Genomic DNA, 20,363 nt, shown 5'->3' on the forward strand with positions numbered 1-20,363 from the left:
AGTTGTAAACATGAGGGTTACGGTGTGTCTTTAACTTTGTGGTACCAGTGTTAAGGAATTAAGGAAGATTAATCACATTTACAATTTCTAAATAATTGGCTGATTAATTGGTATCAGCCGATTATTGGTTACTGATTAATCGGTAATTGGCCAAATTGCTTATCGGTGCAACCCTAATAAATACATGTTCCAGCTATTTTAGTGTTAGGTGACATTCTCTTGCCCCTCACCTCACAGAGGAGTAAGTAATTCACTGTAGCTGTGAGACTCAACCAGGCTCCAGGCCCAGGTGCAGCTGCCACAGCTGTGGAAAGTCAGCCATCAGTATTTCCCTTCCTCTTCTTGCTGTGGCTCCTCTCCTTTTATCACTTCACAGGCAAGCCTTCTTTCTTCCTTGTCTTACAAGATCACTTTTACCTCTCCTTCACTTCCCTTTCCCTATCAGGCTCAGCTGCTGCTAACACCCTGGTCACTATAACTACTGTAGGCAGACACACTTCAGAAGTGGATCTTCATGTGCTTGGCAATGTCACCCTTTGTCTTAAAGAGCTTTCCACAAACATCACACTTGAACTCTCTTAAGGCCATAATGCCTGAAGACATGTCGATCGAGTGCCTGCTTCACACTGAACCTCTTCCCGCACTCTTCACACACATGACTTTTTACACCAGTGTGTGTAAGGGTGTGTCTATTAAGGTGACCCTTCAGGCTGAATTTTTTCCCACATTCTTTACATTCATAGTTCTTCACACCAGTGTGTGTAAGGGTGTGTGTATCAAGGTCACTCTTCCTGATGAATTTTTTCCCACATTCCTTACATTCATAGTTCTTCACACCAGTGTGTGTAAGGGTGTGTGTATGAAGGCTATTCCTCAGGCTGAATTTTTTCCCACATTCCTTACATTCATAGTTCTTCACACCAGTGTGTGTAAGGGTGTGTGTATCAAGGTGACCCTTCCGGATGAATTTTTTCCCACATTCCTTACATTCATAGTTCTTCACACCAGTGTGTGTAAGGGTGTGTGTATCAAGGGCACTCTTCTGGATAATTTTTTTCCCACATTCCTTACATTCATAGTTCTTCACACCAGTGTGTGTAAGGGTGTGATATCTGAGGCCTTGCCTTGTGGTGAATTCTTTTCCACACTCCAGACACACAAACTTCCTCTCTCCTTTGTTGCTGGAGTTGCCAGCAGCAAGTTGCTTCATCTGCTGACCACTGACCCTCCTGCCCCCTGCAGCAGTCTGCTCCTGCTTGTCCTGGCCACTCATGCTGCTGTCCAGCCCTGCAGGTGAGGCGGCCCCAACCTTTGCGGCAGCTGAGTGTGTTGCTGTTGTCCTCGTTCTTTCCTTGTTCTCGTTTCCTCCATACACCGGTGTGGTGGGCGGCCTGTCTTGTGCAGGTCAGCTTACCTTACCTACCTAGACATCTTACCTAGACGGGTTCCACGAGAAGGGAACCCCACAAGTGCCATCACGCCAGCAGGATGCATATTTGCGTAATTACTCAGCACGAAAACTATTAAGCCGCTTCTGGAAGGTGTTTACTTGGTTTACTTGGTTGAATCTAGAGGGTATTCCTCACAGCTGTGGTGGACCACCGCTGCAGCCAGCCCAAGAGTCCTCCCTTAGGAGAGCTATTTGGTCCGGCACAGAATTTGAGGCTGCCCTGCAGTAAGCCGTGTAGCCTGGAACAGGAGGCTCGTCTGCCAGCGTTTGCAGGAAGTTGTCCAGTCCTTTTTTGAATCTGGCGACCGAGCAGCCCGTGGTGTCTCTGACGTGTCTAGGGAGCACATTGAAGAGCCTAGGACCACTGTGTGAGAGGCTGGAGGCGAGGAGATTCTTTATTCTCCCTGGTGCTGTTGAAGGGAGGGCCCGTCTCTCGCATAAGCGACCGGTACGCTCGCTTGTTTTGGCTTTGAGTAGCTCTGGGGTGGGATCCGGCATTTGCTGCTCCAATACCTTCCACACATATATGGCCCCATATCTCTCCCTTCTTCTCTGTTGAGAGTATAGCCCCAGCTTTTGTAGGCATTGCCAGTAATTGAGGCCCTTCATGCCTTTAATTGTCCTGGTGAAGGCCCTCTGTACCGACTCCAGCTCTTGTATGTCACCCTTTTTGTGGGGTGACCAGAGCTGGCTGCAGTAGTCGAGTACTGGCTGTATGAGTGCCTTCCACAGTGCCAGCATGACCTGTTCCCTTGACCTAAAGGTTCGGAGGACCCAGCCGACCATCCGCCTGGCTTTGCTGGTTGTTTCCTTGATGTGGTGCTGGAAGGTGGCATCGTTGTTCATGTGGACACCAAGACACTTGACGACCCGGCTTGGTGGAATCACTGTCTGTCCCCCTGAATATAGGTTGGTGGAGTCTTTTAGCTCAGTGTTGGGCCCTAGTCTCAGGAGTTCAAATTTTTCCTCGTTGAATTTCATATTGTTTGTTTCTGCCCATTCAAAGATCTTTTGTATGTTTGTCTGTAGTTTAAAAGTGTCACTTTCCTCTCTAATCCTGTGGCTGAGGGTGGTATCATCCGCAAAGGAAGACAGAAAGGAGCTGTCGACCACTTCCTCTATGTCAGCCATCAGGACCAGGAAAAGCAGGGGGCCGAGGACTGAACCCTGGGGGACGCCACTGACAACCTTTTCTTGCTGTGATATGTGGCCATCGACAGCGACTGCCTGTGTCCTGTGTGTGAGGAAGCTGTGCAGCCACACACCCAGCTCACCCGTTATCCCCATGGCCTTCAGCTTGTGAAGGAGGATGCCATGGTCGACCCGATCGAAGGCCTTGGAGAAATCCAGGTACACGACGTCCACATTACCTCCTTCAGCAAGTCCTTGGAGCAGCCAGTCGTAGTGGGCCAGCAGGTTGGAGAGGCACGATCTTCCCTTTCGGAACCCATGCTGGGAGCTGCTCATGAGGTCATTATCCTCTAAGTAAGCCATGATGGTATCCCTGATTATTTTTTCAAATATCTTTACTATATGGGAGGTGAGGGCCACAGGTCTGTAGTTTTTTGCCTGGCTTCTGTCTCCCCCCTTGTGGATTGGAGAGATTACTGCCCTTTTTAGTGTGGACGGAATGATGCCGGTGTCCAGAGATTGGCGCCAGAGCTTGTAGAGGGGGCTTGCCAGTGCCTCTTTGCATTTCAGGAGGAGGATGGATGGCACACCGTCAGGACCAGCAGCAGAGTTCATCTTAAGTTCGCTGATGGCTCTCTGAATGTCAGCTGTGGTGAATGTAACATTTGCAAGGTTATGGTGGGTCTGGCTGCAGTCTATGAAGAACTCACTGGGGTTGTGTATGATCTTTGTAGTTTGTGGCTGTGAGAAGACTGTCGTGTACTGCTGGGACAGGATGTGACATGTTTCTTGGGGATTTCTTGACATTTCCCCATTTTCTGCTTTAAGTGGCCCAACTCTGGCATGTGTTTTAGAAAACTTTTTGCAGTACTTGAAAAAGAATTTGGGGTTGACCTTTATGTTTTTGACTGCCTGATTTTCTTCCCAGTCTCGCTGCTTTTCGTGAGATTCTCTGATTTCTTTTTCGACGGCAGAGATTTTGGCTTGAAGCGAGCTCTTTTGACAGTCGTTTGATGTTTTAAGCATGCGCTGATTTAAGGTGGCCCGTCTCCTCATCAGTATTTTCCGCTCCCTTGGTATGTCACTTCTCCTGGAACCTTGCCTTCTCTTCATTGGGACATTGCCTTCGCAAGCTCTTAGGATGGTCGTGAGCAGGCTGTCTACCATAGTTTCGGGGTCACCGTCCTGCAATACTGCCTCCCAGTCAGTGTCCCTTAGATGAGCATTTATCAGGTCCCAATTTACTTCACTGCTGAAGAAGTTGAGACTAGAGAAAGGGGTCTTTTCTATAGGTCTGGTCACTTCAGGGGGTAGTGTTGATATCTTGTAGTTTGTGTGTATCCTGAGAAGCCTGTGGTCAGAGAAGATAGTTTTCTCGGCAGCGATGCTATTCACTGCATCACTATTGTTTGTGAAGAGCAGGTCAAGGATGTTGTTGCCCCTGGTCGGATCAGTTATAACCTGAATAAGGAAAGCAGAGTTTGTTCTATCTAGGAGTAATTCTGCCTGAGACTTATCGGCAAGCGTGCTCCCAGTTAAAATCCCTTCAGGCCATTTTAAGAAGGGGAAGTTGAAGTCCCCAGTGAGGATAATATCAGGTGTTGGGATGGGTAAGGAGTCCAGCAGGTGACTCAGGGCCACCATGGCATTGCTGAAATTCCTGGGGCAGCAGCTCGGTGGGCGGTAGCAATTTACAAGCACCATATTGCGTGCCTGTATGTGGATTGCCTGGAGTTCTACTTGGCCGTCTGAGTATGACAAGAGCAGTTTTGCATTTATAACTATGTCATCCCTCAGGTATATTATTGTACCTCCATGGGTTCGTTCTTTCCTATCAGTCCGGAATGAGGTGTAGTTGGAAATACAGTAAAACCCCGATTATCCGAAAGCGGATTATCCGAAAAACCGGATTATCCGAAATTGATCTGGATAATGCAATTAATTTTTTTTTTTCTATACTAAAACGTTATAAAACATCAAAAATAAATAAAAGTAACTACATATGTACTATATTAACACATTTAAAATTGATAAGAACAGTTAAAATGAATATGCTTTCTAATACGTATTGCCGAAATAGCTTGTAACGAATAGATCAATGTATTAGACAATAAACATTAAACAAACTCTCAACAACACCACATCCGCACCTTCGCCCCAGCAAGGACGTAGGTGCGGCGAACGAACAAACTACTGCACGACTACTCTCACACCGTACTCTCAAGACAACGACACAAACACGACTCCCCTCTCCACTCCATGCCACATTCCCCTTCCAACATACGAGTTGCGCGATAATATGAGTCATCATACTGTGTCTCCACCTGCACGATGCATCAAGGTCACACTTGCAAGCTTGCACAACCATTCACAATCGCACTCTGCAACATTCACAATTCAGGGTAGGCGGTGGCGTAGGTGGTAGCGTACTGGGCCCACATTCACCGCGTGATGGACGACGCGGGTTCGAATCCCCACGCTACCACTCGGATTTTTCAGTCACCGCCGAGTGGCTTAAAACTACCCACATGCTGTCCTGAAGACCACCCATCAACCCGGACTCTAGAGGAAGCCGTCCAAGCGAATCAAGAACGAGTTCCGGGGGGCAGCATGAGCCAATGCAAGATGGCGCCACTATAAACACTCGCCTGCGCCAGAACGGGCTGGGCCGACCATCAGGCCCCACCTGGAAGAAGCCTTGGGCCGACCATCAGGCCCCACCGGGAAGATGCCTACCGGCGCAATAGGCAATCAACGTAAAAAAAAAAAAAAAAAAAGATCTGCAACGCTCACAAGTATCAACATACACTGGTCCAGACAAGGAGACACACAGACAAACATACAATAAAACATTTACATCACATGTTTTAAGCGTACTACTTTGTTTAGCGTAGCGTGTGTTTGTTTGGTTTCATTGTTTACATCGTCAGTCGGCGGCAGCGACAGCATCCTCATCCATCCTGGCTAATGGTCCGTCCATACTAGCTACATGTGTTCTAATGAGAAAATAAGAACCAAGGTGCAAGATCAAAGTGATATTCATCCAAACGAGAAAGCAAGACACAATGCCGACGATCAAACTGGCGGCGATCAAAATGGCGGATAATCCGAAAAATCGGCTTATCCGAAAGAGGCTTCCCCCCTTCCATTTCGGATAATCGGGGTTTTACTGTACTGATTTCTGCCTCTTTGACTCCTGCAGATAGGTGGGTTTCAGTGAGGGCAATAAACATGAAGGCCTCCACCCGGGCTAGTTCGCTGAGAAATGGGAGCTTGGTTTGGTTAGTCTTCGGGTAGAGACCTTGAATATTGCCCACTAAGAGTTTCTCCACTAGTGAGCCTCTATCCTGGGCCAGGCCCAGGTTGGGTTCATGGTTGCCACTGCTGCTGGAAGCAATTGTGTGGGGTGACTCTGCTGGGTTGGTGGCTTCGCCAGGTTTTGCAGCGCTAGCCCCTGAGCCTCCACAACTTTGTTTATGTTTACAATGTGTGTTCTTAGTTCGATGAACATTTCTAAAAAATTGTTGTTGGGATCCCCGTTCATGTGATTTTGAGAGACTGCCGGTGGGCTCGCAGTTCTGGGGGGGCCTTGTTCTGCTGCAGTAGAGTTGTGAGTTGCAGTCTGCTGCCGTGTAGTTCCTCTTATATGGGTGAACCTACACTCCTTTTTGAAACATACTTGTTTCTCCACTGAACTACGGCATAGCCCAGGGTGGTAGTTTGGGCAGTACCTTTCCAGCTTGCAACCGCGCTCGTCTTTAGGTCCATGGTTGATGAATTTTTGGCATGGTTTGGGGTGGGTGAAGTTGCAGCCCTTCCCACTGAATCCATACCTGATTGCACTAACTAAAGACTGTTGCATGGAAGGTTAAGACTTCCCGGCGGCGGTGGTGGAGGTGTTGTCCTGGCAGTGTTGGGGCTGAGGGTGTCGCTGGCCCGTGGGTGTGGAGCCTGGCCAGGGATGCTGTGAGGCCGGTGCAGAGGGAGTGGACTTCCTGGCGGTGGTGGTGGTGTTGTCCTGGCAGTGTTGGGGCTGAGGGTGTCGCTGGCCCGTGGGTGTGGAGCCTTCGTCGTCGTCTTCTGGGGTGTTTTAGGGGGCTGGTTGGGCAGGGCCAGAATTCCGCTACACAACCCTCAAACACGCTACATTGGACCACAAACGATACAAATTGTAAATAGATTTCCGCATCAGAAGAAATAATCTTGGTAAATCTTAGGAATAGCGGCTCCTAGCGGGTGCGCGTTTAGGGCACGGTGTGGTGGTAATTACAAAATTTCTAGCACGTTCGACGGGGTTTTGACAAGCGGACAGGCGTGTTTATCACAAGGTTTCTTAATGGGTAGCTAATGCAAGTCTATAAGTGCAGCAGGTGTTATTCTCTGTTCATAACAAGTTGTAGTTTCTTCAGCAGATACTTAGGAAGGCCATAATTGAGTTACAATAATCCAGCTTACTAGTTACATGATTATATATATAAGCATCTTCATAGTTATATCATCCAGATATTTCTTGACAAATGCAATATTTCTCATGGTAGCCAAAAGATGGTGACCAAAAGAGGTACGGGAAATCGCAGGCTGCTCAGTGGACATGTTCACAGCTGAAGAAGCAAGACGCCAGCAACTTCCAAAACAGCGGTGGACCATCACGACTGTGAGGCACAAGACCTCTAGACACAACAACTAGTAAGAAAACTAAGTAAAATCAGAATAAGGAGGAGGTGGTCCCCTTGCTGCGGCGCCAAGACCAGGACCAAGAGTGATGTAAACAAGTGATGTAACGTGACGGGCGGCGGGCGGCGGAGACTACCGGAGGACGGAACACAACAAAATCAAAGCTGGAGACGTAGAGAGAAGACCAACTAAGGACTACAAGGGAAGGAAGGCCAAGGAGTAACGACCTGAGAAGCGATACAAGGGGTCAAGAGGCCTACAGAAGAGGGTGGAGGGCGAGTGACCAGGGAGAGACAAGATGAACCTCCTGGGCACAACACAATTCCTCTGCCACAGTGCGCGGGGCAGGACACTGTGGCGCCTCTCACAGCACAGAGCGAGTCTCAACACTAACCATATGTGGGGCGAGAGGTACATGTCGGCACTGAAAGTCTGTCAGTGGAGTTATACAAAGGCTCAGGCATCAGGGCAGTGCGGCAGGACAGTGTTACATGGCCACAAGTTGACAACCACAGTGCTATGTCCTCGTCACTTTACCTGCGGGCGTCTGTTGATGGGCAGACAGGTGGAGGGGGGGGAGGGGGCCACGGGCAGGAGCCAGAGGTCCACCCTGTACTACATAGCAGCTGCAGGGGTCCTGGCGCTGGGCCTGAGCTATGCCGCGGTGCCGCTGTACAGGATATTCTGCCAGGTGGGTCACTTCAGTTCAGTGTCAGGAGTTTCCCCTATGTAGCAGCACTCCTTGGTGTAGCCCTTTACTGCCTAGGTCTTTTCCTCCATTTCTTCTCCATTCTCTCTTCATCTAGGCAGGGCCAGACACCTTCCAGTCACCCCGGCCCCTAGTAACTCCGGCCCTGGTCACTCCGGCCTCGAACCTTGGTCACTCCGGTCCCCACCTTGGTCACTCCGGCCTTGAAAACGGATACCATAATACGAACGAACCCTTGGTGTTTTAATCTAAGGCAAATTGTTTATCCATCACTTCTTATTGAATCAAGAGTTGAACTTAAGGTGGTCGAACCAATATTTAAAATCAGTGAGTTTGGTGCCGAAACTATGCCCGCGCTCAAAATGAGATCGTATGAGTAGCTAGAGCTTTGGTGAGTCACAGTTATTGTTTAATATTCACAATCATTTTTTTTGAGTGTGTGTGTGTGATATACGAAGCATTTTGATTCGAAAGAATTGATGAGATCGTATGAGTAGAGCTTCGGTGATTCACAGTTACTTTTTAAGATCACAATCAAAATATTTTGTTACACGAAGCATTTTGATTCAATTTGTATTTCGAGGCAATACAGTGTATAAAAGTCTCTGCAATTTGAGGACACCCACCACTTCTTTGATTTACAATACGACATGCCTGAGTTTCCCTGCGTTTTTTGTGCTGCTGAGGTTCGACCTCGTCAGCACGCGTTACAGTGTGATGGATGTAACCAGTGGCAGCACCGTACTTCTCACTCAGGCATAAACATAAAAGATTATCGACGGCTGAACCGCGGTGAACTAACTGACCTGCAGTGGTACTGCTGCAATTGCCAGGATAAACAATAGCACAGGTACCTACTCCTTTAACGACCGAAACTTTATTTAGTTATTATTTTAAATGTCACATCTGGTGGTGGTGGAGGTGACATGTGTGGTGAGCAGTACTACATGCGACGGAGTGGTGGTCGTGGAGGTGTGGTGTGTGGTGAGCAGTGTGGCCAAGGATTATATAATATAAGGTAGTTCACTGAAACGTCATCGATGACGTCATGACTGCGGCATGTCATATGGTTCACTCTCACCCTGCTCTCACGGTGTAAAATGTACTAGAAAACCCTTATTTATTCTTATTCATGGCCAATTTTTGCGCTTTTTTGATTGCTAAGGATAAGTAATTAAATTAGGCAGCTGTTGTGATGGCTATATAATAGTATACAATAATATAAATAATGTGAGAAACATGGTAAACAAGCTGCAGAAATATTGCTCTGTTTACCATTGATGCTTACGTTTTCTTAACTTTTATTAACATTAACACCATAGAATATATATATATATATATATATATATATATATATATATATATATATATATATATATATATATATATATATATATATATATATATATATATATATATATCACCTATTTGACGTTTTCTTTTACCTTGTCAAATATTTTACCAACACACATTTCATTTCAAACTGGTAGTGGGGTTGCATTGCCAGGTTGGGAGGCCGGAATCACCAGGGCCGGAGTGACCAGGGCCGGAGTTACTAGGGGCCGGAGTGACCTGTTTCCGGCCAGACATACCAGAGTGGTCACAGCACACAGCCACTGTCACTGCACTCATAGGAGCAGTTCATTAGCTATTTCAAACATCAGTGGACTATTTATTATGTAGCATCAAAAAATATTTAATATATAGACAAACATGTAATTTTAGATCATAGAAATCACATGGAGCATGAATCATGGTGTACAGAAGAGCAGCTGCCATTGAGACCAAGTTAAGATTCAGATTAGCCCGATGGGGGGTTCATCCTTAGCCTCACTCAGGAGATTCCACCCTTCAGCCCAAGCCTCTCATGGCCTAAAGCTTCCTGGGAACTGAACATGTCAAGCACTTTTCTGCAAATATAATGTTTGTGTGTTAGACTGTCATCTCTTTGGTAGTGTTAGTCAGGGTTTCATTAAGTTACCTCACTGTTTATACACCTGGGGAATATTCACCTTGTGTCTGGGAAGTGACTGCATAGCCTGGGTGGAAAGCCAGGGCCTTACAACATCTTACAACCTAAAGCTGTAACGGACCAACAGGATCACTATCGACAATGATCTGGCCCAACAGTCCCAAACTTCTTATTAATATAAGGTGAATTAGGCAGAGAGGGAGGAGTGTGGACACCATAAGCCGCCTGTTCAGCCGCCCCCTAACACCTGAGACGCTGAGAAAGGGAAAATGAAAGTGACAAGAGAACGAGAATTTCAACAAAAACAAAAACAACAACAAAAAAAAATCAAAACGTAAAATCAACAAATAAGATGAACAATAGTAAGAAACAATACTCTCCTATCCAGTGTCTGGCTCCCCTGCATCTCACTCTTCCTCCCAGGCATACAGCTACGGCGGCACCACCCAGGAGGGCCACGATGCCGAGCGTGTGGGCAGCATGGAGGCCGTGCGGGAGAGGATCATTAGGGTGCACTTCAATGCCGACACCGCCGCCTCCATGACCTGGAACTTCAGGCCGCAGCAGAACGTGATTAAGGTGTGGTGCTGGGAAACAAGTTGTGGAATAGGAGTGAAAAGTTTGCCTTCCTCAGTAGAATTATTTATGGTTGTGGCTGAGAAAGTTGTGGCTGAGGTTGATATTTGTGATATGAAAAGGATGAACATCAGAAAGGAGAGAGCATATGATTATCTACGAATGCTTATCTATGAATAGATAGTGGGGAATTAAGAGGACTTAGTGGGCAATTAAGAGGACTTAGTGGGCAATTAAGAGGACTTAGTGGGCAATTAAGAGGACTTAGTGGGGAATTAAGAGGACTTAGTGGGGAATGAAGAGGACTTAATTGATTGTTAAGAATGGGAGACAGCCCAGCCAAGCCCATAAGGGAAAATGAGTAGATACGAAAAGAAGAACCACTGATGCCTGGACTAGTGTGGATGCAAAGATAACTTGAGCTAAGAACAGTCAAGTTGAAGAGTTGGATTAAAGCAGATGTGGAGGAAGGATAAAGGGGCTATTACACTGGGCAAGTTTTCCGTGTATCTTCAGTCAAACCACGATTTCCGCTGACGTGGTTTTTATATTTCAATGGTTTTCTGACGTGTCCATGATCTTCCAAAGCTACGGTAGATTTCACCGAAGGACGATGTATTAATCATCATCATCAGCAGCAGCAATAACAAGAAACAAATGAGAACCACGCCAGCGGAAATTGTGTTTTAACTGAAGATCCACGGAAAGTTTGTCCACTGTAATGGCCGCTTTAGATGAGTTTGGCTCAGATCCATTATACTGCAACGAGGTAAATACTTCTGCACTCCTGCACCTCATCACCTTTCTTGTCAAGCCATCTTTTCCCCCCTCAGGTCCACCCTGGAGAGACTGCCCTGGCCTTCTACACTGCCCGCAACCCCACTGACAAACCTGTCATTGGGGTGTCCACGTACAATGTTGTGCCATTCGACGCCGGCCAGTACTTCAACAAGATCCAGTGTTTCTGCTTTGAGGAACAGTTGCTCAACCCCCATGAAGAGGTGTGTGTGTGTGTGTGTGTGTGTATGCGTGTTTGTGTGTGTGTGTGTAATTCACCTCTTGGTCTGCTGCAGGTCTCTCGAGACAGACAGTCGTTCCCCTACAGAAGAGCACAGAGCTCATAGTACCGATCTTTGGGTTGGACTGAGACCACTCACACACAACACACCGCGACAACGAGGTCACAACTCCTTGCCTGACGTCGCATCCCTACTCACTGCTAGGTGAACAGGGCTACACGTGAAAGAAGATAAACCCAACTTCTTCACCTGGCTGGGGAATCGAACCCCGATCATTCTGGTTGTGAGGCAGACGCTCTATCCACTGAGCTACCGGGCCGTGTGTGTGTGTGTGTGTGTGTGTGTGTGTGTGTGTGTGTGTGTGTGTGTGTGTGTGTGTGTACTTACCTAATTGTGATATATAGGAAATTACCTTTACTGAACTGACTCTTGATCAGTCAAGCTTTGATTTAAACTCATTTTTAAGTCTTCAGATTGAACAAGCTCTGTGGAGGCTGTTTCACTATTCAGTGCATGTGTTGAACAAACTGTCCTGACATTACTTGATATTTTAGAAGCATCTCATCTTTTTCACCTTCCTTTCATGTCCTCAAGTTCCTCCCCTGTACCATACTATTATTATTATTATTATTATTATTATTATTATTATTATTATTATTATTATTATTATTATTATTATTGTTATTATTATTATTATTATCTTGTATGTTTGTGTGGTGGTGTTTACTCCCCTGCCTTCCCTCACCTCCCCCTGTGTGTGTGTGTGTGGTGGTGTTTACTCCCCTGCCTTCCCTCACCTCCCCCTGTGTGTGTGTGTGTGGTGGTGTTTACTCCCCTGCCTTCCCTCACCTCCCCCTGTGTGTGTGTGTGTGTGTGTGTGTGTGTGTGTGTGTGTGTGTGTGTGTGTGTGTGTGTGTGTGTGGTGTTTACTCCCCTGCCTTCCCTCACCTCCCCCTGCCCCGACAGGTCCACATGCCTGTCTTCTTCTACATTGACCCAGAGTTTGCCGAGGACCCCAAGATGGAGAACGTGGACATCCTGACGCTCTCGTACACCTTCTTCGAGGCTCGTGAGGGACTCCAGCTGCCCATCCCACAGTTTGCAAGATAGAAGACTGAAGGAAATCAGGGAGGGAAGAGTATGAGTCGGGAGGAAGGCAGCCGCTGGTTTGCCCGTCAATGTAAGGAAAAGGTTTTCATTGTTGGGCTTCACGTGTGCTCAGTAAGGGTGGACAGGCCCATTCATGAGGCTGAGAGTTAATTGAAGGGTTGCTTCCCTTGACCAGTGTTGTTTAGCCACCTCTACATCTCTGGGCAGTCCCAGTGTGTTGTACACTCAGACACCAGCCTCTGGCCCACCTGGCTCCCCTCCCCTGGGTCTATAAACAAATGCATATTGCTACTCACACAGTCAATATATGATTGCCTTGCATTAAACAGCGAGATAAAATACATGAAAAATAAAAGGCAAGCTTCCATTGGTTCAAAACCTGTGTGTCTGTGTGTTTGTGTGTGTGGCTTGGGGACTGTGTCAGTGTGCTGCCGTCCACAAGATGGGTCTGCAAATCTCTAGTCCCCGACTCGGGTAGGTTTAAGATTCTGGTGCTTGAGTGTACAACACAAACTTTGCCCTGGACACAGGCCAGGCTCACCAGGCAAGCGAGGGCATTTTGGTAGTGTGCCTGTGGTTTCTCCACCTATGGCATCATCTCCACTCGTGCCCGCCGCACTGCCCACCATCCAAATGTGTGTATTAGCATGGTGTTTATGGTGTGTGGCCACAGTGTTTGCCCATCAGGCAGTGCCAGATAAGTGTGGACAGGGCCTCAGAGGTGACCCAAACCACCTTCTACAGACCTCCTCAGGGATGCCGGGTAGTGGCACCTTCCTGCCTTTTGTAAATATGTGAACATTAATAACTTAAATTATTTTAACATTGTAAAGATGGTTGTATCAGGTCAAGCTTTATTTAAAACAAAGGTGTGAGTTGTACACACTTTAAAAAAGTAAATGACTAAACTGGTAAAGTTGTTGAAGTGTAAAGTTATGAAGGATGCGTTCAGGTCTTGGCGCACAAAACCATGTGTTGAGGCAGACCAGGACAGTGTGTTCCATGTACAAAGTGAACATTTTATGATTGTAAAATACACATTTGTTCAAACCATTCTCTGTTCTTCCTCCACACAGACTATGGGAGGAGAGGACACAGCCAAGTGTAAACACTTTTGTCCTTGGCCTCACATCAGCCACATGGCAATAGTAGCATTACAAGTGTGCTGCTGGCTCTACCTCCTTGTGAGGCATAAAAGCTTTGTGCAGTCTTGGTATCCTTACCAGTGAGCCGAGTGTTGTGTGTCCGAGGGTTGCCGCGCTGCGTGGAGCAAAGCATTGTATTGTTGGGGACTTGCTGCACCTCAAGGCTGCCGGTATGCACAGTGTGGGGTAGTCAAGTGCTCCCCGGCCTTCACAAGGTGGCCTCAGGCATCACTGTGCCATATTTCTTCTTTTCAGTCATCTGTTTTATGATGTTTTTTTATTGTTATTTTAACTAAAGGGGAGGGCAGGGAGCCATGTGCCTGTCTCTCACTCACTCAGTCTCCCGCTCTGCCCGGCCAAGAGAACAAAGAACACACGACACAAATGGACAAATGAAACTATTTTTACACACCATCTTTTATCACACATCATCTACCAATCCATTCTCTTCCTCCACCAGCCTTGTTTAGCTTTCATTCCACATCTACTTTCAGCAATCCATTCTCTTCCACCAGCCCTTTTTAATCTTCTTTCCCACATCTTTTAGTAATCCATTCTCTCTTCCACCACCCTTGTTAATCTTCTGTGCCACATCTTTCAGCAATCCATCTTCCTCCAGCCTTTCTTACCTTCTCTCACATCTTTCTACAATCCATTCTCCTCTTCCTCCAGCCTTTACCTACCAGCTCTCTCTCTCTCTCTCTCTCTCTCTCTCTCTCTCTCTCCATTGACCTGTCCAACCCTGTAAGGAAAAATACTGACAGCCATGTACTCGGAAGAGCTGCGGAGGTGGAGGCGGAAGGAAGGAGACCAGCTGGAAGACTGGAGACCTGGAGACAGTGTGTGCAGGAAGACATGAGAATGATGAACACCAGGGAGGAGAGTCTACCATTGCCAAGAGTGGGGGAGACTCACAACCCTGCCAGCCTTATAACACAAAGGACAGGAGGATGAACACCAGGGAGGAGAGTCTACCATTGCCAAGAGTGGGGGAGACTCACAACCCTGCCAGCCCCATAACACAAAGGACAGGAGGATGAACACCAGGGAGGAGAGTCTACCATTGCCAAGAGTGGGGGAGACTCACAACCCTGCCAGCCCCATAACACAAAGGACAGGAGGATGAACACCAGGGAGGAGAGTCTACCGTCGCCAAGAGTGGGAGACTCGTGGCCTGTTCAGCCTCACAAGGGGAAATAAAGGTGTTGAACAAAGAAGAATAAAGAAGAGCCTCTCCCTCCCGCCCAGCACCGGTGAAGGGAACAAAGAACACAGCGAAGCATTTTGAACCGTTTACTTCCCTCACACAGGGTCGGGGGAGCGGGTGTGTTGGTGCGTCATGCAACACTCCCTCGCCTCCGCGGCACAACAACAAAACAACACCGTCATTACTCTAACCTTACACAAAATATACAGGCTATGGAGGGGGAGCAAGGAGGGAGAGGGGGGTGGGGGGTATCTCCAAGGGTATATATTTATTTATATATGTATATGCTTTATTTATAAGACCATGTGCTTAAGACCACTATTAATCCTCACTCATCGCTATCGTTTGTGTTGCGGTAATTCTATTCACACAGTTTGGTAATGGAAGACAGACAGGACTTTTTATCACTCTGTGTCAAGCGTTGGCTGGTGGGGGAGGTCAGTCACTGGGGGGCAGTCAGGTCTCATCATGCAGGGTCAAAACTATGAACGATTGCAAACAGAAATATTGACTCAGTGAACTCTAGAATTCGTCTCTGTGAGGGCGTGAGTGGCAGAGGTAGGACACGTGGATTTACGGACAAGACGAAGATAAAGATTGGGACAAAGGAAGACCTGTTCACTTGTCTCATTCTTTGTTTTGAGTCTCCGTGGTGCAGAAAGTCGCATCACTTGTGGTCAACTTAGTGTAGTATTGCACTAGTCAGCTCAGTAGCCCCTCCAAAGAGTAGGAAGAAGTGATCTTTGCTGCAAGGAACTGAGTCATAAGTTTAGAGTACAGTGGAGGAAGTAGAAGGGAGGAGACCAGCTGGAGGACCAAAGAAGACCTGGAGACAGTGTGTGGAGGAAGGCATTAGAAGGAGGAACACCAGGGAGTCTACCATCATCAAGAATGGGAGAGACTCATAGCCCCGCCAACTCCATAAGGAAAAATAAGGACAGTAAATGAGAAGAACAGAAGTGGATCTATACCTTTGTCCAAAACTATGACTGTTGGAGGTCACTCATCCCACACAGCACTGAGCAACACAGCTAGTGGCGGCCTGGGAACCTCACATCACTCTGCCTGGGTGCCTCTCACTACCCTGAACCAAAGACTAGTGTGTAAAAATTGGAAAAAGGTCACCTACTCCCTGCCACTATGTTAGGTCATGGCTGATGTCTGTCTTGTGGTGTGTCTGTTCTGACCTCTCTTGTCCTTCCAGTACCTACCGACAGGCTCCTTCCTGCCCTTTTCTGCATGGTCAGGGGTCCTAAGAGATGAGGTGAGGAGGCAGAGCAAGCACACCTACAGGAGGGAGCCCTGAGCCAATAGTGTCAATGAGCAGTAGGTTAAATTCTCCGTCACCAGTCAGAAGGTTACTGCGGGTGAAATAGCAAAGTTTATCTAAAGTGAATGTTTGCTGCTCGGCACACCCCATTCACATTGGCACCCACAGCAGAATACATCTTTAGTCAACTGAGCGGACATATAAAAATAAAGTGATTGAAATGAAGCCTGATTATGAAGCTAAGATTATCATTTTTGCTACCTAGATCAGTTTCCTTCTGGGTAATGAATGTTGACTCAGCCAAACTTTACCTATATTAACGGCCTCATCGTAAGTCACATACGTTGCAACTCGAGGACTACCTGTATTCCATGTTTACAAGCCAATCAGTTTCCTTGTGGGTGATAAACAGAAGGGTGTGCGTGACTGGCAGACAACTCCTCCTCCCTGTTATGCTTTACGCTTTAGGAGCAGCAAGTAGCGGGCTTTTTTTTATTATTGTTTCCTTTTTTGTGTGCCCTTGAGCTGTTTCCTTTGTTGTAAAAAAAAAAAAAACACTTGCACTGCCTCTTCACTCACCTCCAGCATGGGTCACTCTCTCTCCTTCCCTCCAGCCACTATAGTCTGTTCACTTAAGTCCGACCCAAGCTGACAACATAAACCTAAGTGTGTTTGCAAGCTGAGTGCTGATTGGCTACTGCAATGGCTTCCAAGTTTTCTTTAGCCTCTGTTTGTGTTTATCTCACGGAGCACTTTCTGATAATCTGCACCGTGCTTACGAACATGCTTAGGTTTATGTTGTCAGCTTGGATCAGACTTAAGTGAACAGACTATAGTCACTCCTACACACACACACACGCACACACCTTTCATTCAGGAACCAAACAGCGACCTACCACCATTTTCTGAGACATCCTTCCTAGTCTTACTTTAGTGTATGTCTACTATGCTCAGACACACCAACTCTTCCTTAGCCAACAGTGTAACAGTACTCAATCCATAGCTTATTGCACTACCTAGGTCTCAATTCTTAAGGGTTAACTAACTATTATTATTTCTGCGACTAACACACCTACCCTTCCCTAGCCAACAGCGTAACAGTAGTCAATCTATAGCTTAATGCACTACCTAGGTTCCAGTTCTTAAGTTATCAGGCAAGTATTATTATTCCTGGTACTAATACTCCTACCATTCTCCGAGACACACCTACCCTTCCCTAGCCAACAGTGTTAACATCAATCAGTCCACAGCTTCCATCACACTACCCAGGTCTCAGTTCTTAGGAGTTATCAAGCAAGTATTGTTAATCCTGTCATCAATGGAGCACCCGGGAAAGTCCTATCATCTCATGTCATCAATGTAGCGCCCGGGAAAGTCCTATCATCTGTTTGTATTATATTAACTAGGAGACTATACTCTGGCTGGTAGGGCTTTTACAGACACCAAACACAATACAGCCTCCTAGTTGAAATAATACAAGCTGTGATAATATATAACTGTGGCTGGCTGGACTTTTTCGAGCACCTCACCGAGAGTCTTCCAGTAGTGGCCTGTGCCCCAAACACTCCTATGTCACTCTCCCTAAACTTAGTGTGAAATAATTCTTGCTGCCGACAGTGTGACCGTGGCTGTGCTGCTTCTGCCTCCTCCACACTGCCCAGTCATCAGGTTGTGTGCAAGGTATCCTCAACACATTATCTCGTCTAGCACTTTGTTTTTTGCCAGTATACAAGTTGAATAAAAAACTCATGAGTGCCAGATCTTCTCTTGTCCAGTAGCCAGGTTTTCCAACATTTCAACACTCAGTCACATCAAAACCTCGTCTCAACAGTGTTTCCGTGACCAAAAAGGATTAGCTGGTTTCTGCTTTTGTCTTATATTAAAAGTTCTCTACATAAACCACTAGTTACTCTCTTCTAGGTGTGTGCAGTTAGGGGCTCATTATTACAGAGTCCAACCATCAACTCCCGCTGGGCATCTCTTAGCAGCTACACAAAGGCTCACTGGTATAATGTAACATTTTTCTCTGGCACCAACGAGCTGCCAGATGTGAGACTTTACTGTATAGAGTCCAACCATCAACTCCTGCCGGGCATCTCTTAGCAGCTACACAAAGGCTTCCTCACTGGTATAATTGTAACATTCTTCTCTGGCACAAAAGAGTTGACAAATGTGAGACTTTACTGTATAGAGTCCAACCATCTCTTAGCAGCTACACAAAGGCTTCATCACTGGTATAAATTGTAACATTCATCCATTCCCTTACACTAGTTACTAATCTAAGACACTTCACCATACAGAGGTCTGACAGTACACTACACTTACTTGCTATAATGTACATATGCTACACAGAAACTCAACAGAAGACACAGCAGTGCAAATCTTAACTCTTGACAGTGTTATTTATGCAGTACGGTCGAGGCTTCAAACGAGAACTCAAAAGATGGAGTTTAGGTGTTCAAGTCGTGGCGGCGTGGCTGATACACGACGCTGAGGACAAGTTGTGAGTTTATTCAGCCTAAGGTGAGAACGAGCCACGTGAGAAGCTCCTCCCTACTGGTGACGGAGGAAGGACATTGCCACTCCCTTGCTGGTGATTGGTTGACAGCAAATCCCGCAGAGAGAGAGACAGACAGATGGAGAGAGAGAGAGACAGAGAGACACAGACAAATGCAGAAAGAGAGACAGACAGAGACAAATGCAGAGAGACAGACAGACAGAGAAAGCTAGACAAAGAGAGAGACAGATAGATAGACAAATACAGAGAGAGAGAGAGAGACAGACAGACTGAGAGAAAGAGTATAGACAAAGAGAGAGAGAGAGAGAGAGAGAGAGAGAGAGAGAGAGAGAGAACCAACAACTATCTACCCCACTGCTCATCCCCAGGTTAACTAAGGGTAGTGTACAGCACCTCCCTCACTTCCCCAACCGGCCTGTCCCACACATCCAGGCCACGGGCGGGACTTCTAACTTGTTCTCACCTTGGGCCGAATAGAGTACAGCATCCTGGCGTCCCTAATGAGCACGGCTGCCACTATTATGCTACTTGACCAACCACAGCGCCGGACAACACATCTTCTTGCCCTTCAAACATGTGGCGGTTCATTGTACAGTGTTGCCAAATGTCCAGAAACGTGACGGCTCATTGTACAGTGCTGCCAAATGTGCAGAAACGTGACGGCTCATTGTACAGTGCTGCCAAATGTGCAGAAACGTGACGGCTCATTGTACAGTGTTGCCAAATGTGCAGAAACGTGACGGCTCATTGTACAGTGCTGCCAAATGTGCAGAAACGTGACGGCTCATTGTACAGTGTTGCCAAATGTGCCAGAACGTGACACCTCATTATACAGTGTTACCAAATGTCCTGAAACGTGACGGCTCATTATACAGTGTTGCCAAATGTGCCGGAACGTGACGGCTCATTGTACAGGGTGTTGCCAGCAGAGGTGGGCACGGTACTGAAAAATCAGAAGTGTGGTTGCAGTAGTGCGGTACTTTTTCCGGAGTAGTGCGGTTGCGGTAGTGCGGTCCAATTTTTTTCTTTCCCAGTGTGGTACACGGTGTGCGGTACTGCGGTAGTCAAAATAAAAAATGCCTCAGTGCATATCCTGGCTATCCAAACAAAGGAAACATGCTTAAAATAGTACAATGAAAAATCTGACGGGTCCGGGGTTGAAATGGCCGGCACCGCGCGGGTTAAAGAAAACTCGCAGTGTAGTAGTTTAGTCTGTCTGTTTAGTATTTCGTTTTGAACAATAACTGAAAAGTCAGAATGATTTAATCACTGATTCTGATGACTGATACCGATTGACTGATTGAGTCCAATTCACTGAAAAAAAATAATAAATAAATAAATAAATAAAAAAAATTCTGTGAGCATGCCACACTGCAAATGTCATCTTTGACAGTTTTCTAAGTACCGCAGACTTTTTTAGTGTGGTCCGCGGTAGTGCGGTATTTTCAGAAAGTTTGCGGTAGTGGGGTACTTTTTTTTGTGATGTGGTACTACCGCACTACTGCACTTGCCCACCTCTGGTTGCCAGATGTGCTGTGCTACCTACAAGCCTACACTACACTACAACAGCTTTTTCTTTTGG

The 20,363-nt window shown here is 46.7% G+C and overlaps 2 protein-coding genes across 5 annotated transcripts in view; one reads left to right on the forward strand and one right to left on the reverse strand.

The window, feature by feature from the left end:
- Nucleotides 1–20,363, reverse strand: part of LOC126984642 (delta-1-pyrroline-5-carboxylate dehydrogenase, mitochondrial-like) — a 145,125-nt gene that overhangs the window by 62,143 nt on the left and 62,619 nt on the right. The window lies entirely within an intron of this gene.
- On the forward strand, nucleotides 7,347–20,117 carry LOC126984646 (cytochrome c oxidase assembly protein COX11, mitochondrial-like). The gene is made up of 4 exons (XM_050838510.1): nucleotides 7,347–7,946; nucleotides 10,360–10,515; nucleotides 11,346–11,513; nucleotides 12,498–20,117. The coding sequence occupies exons 1-4, from the start codon at nucleotides 7,554–7,556 to the stop codon at nucleotides 12,639–12,641; spliced, it is 861 nt and encodes a 286-aa protein (XP_050694467.1). The 5' UTR covers nucleotides 7,347–7,553; the 3' UTR covers nucleotides 12,642–20,117.

Source organism: Eriocheir sinensis, chromosome 57 (genome assembly GCF_024679095.1).
Source record: "Eriocheir sinensis breed Jianghai 21 chromosome 57, ASM2467909v1, whole genome shotgun sequence".
In the NCBI taxonomy this organism is placed as follows: Eukaryota; Metazoa; Arthropoda; class Malacostraca; order Decapoda; family Varunidae; genus Eriocheir; species Eriocheir sinensis.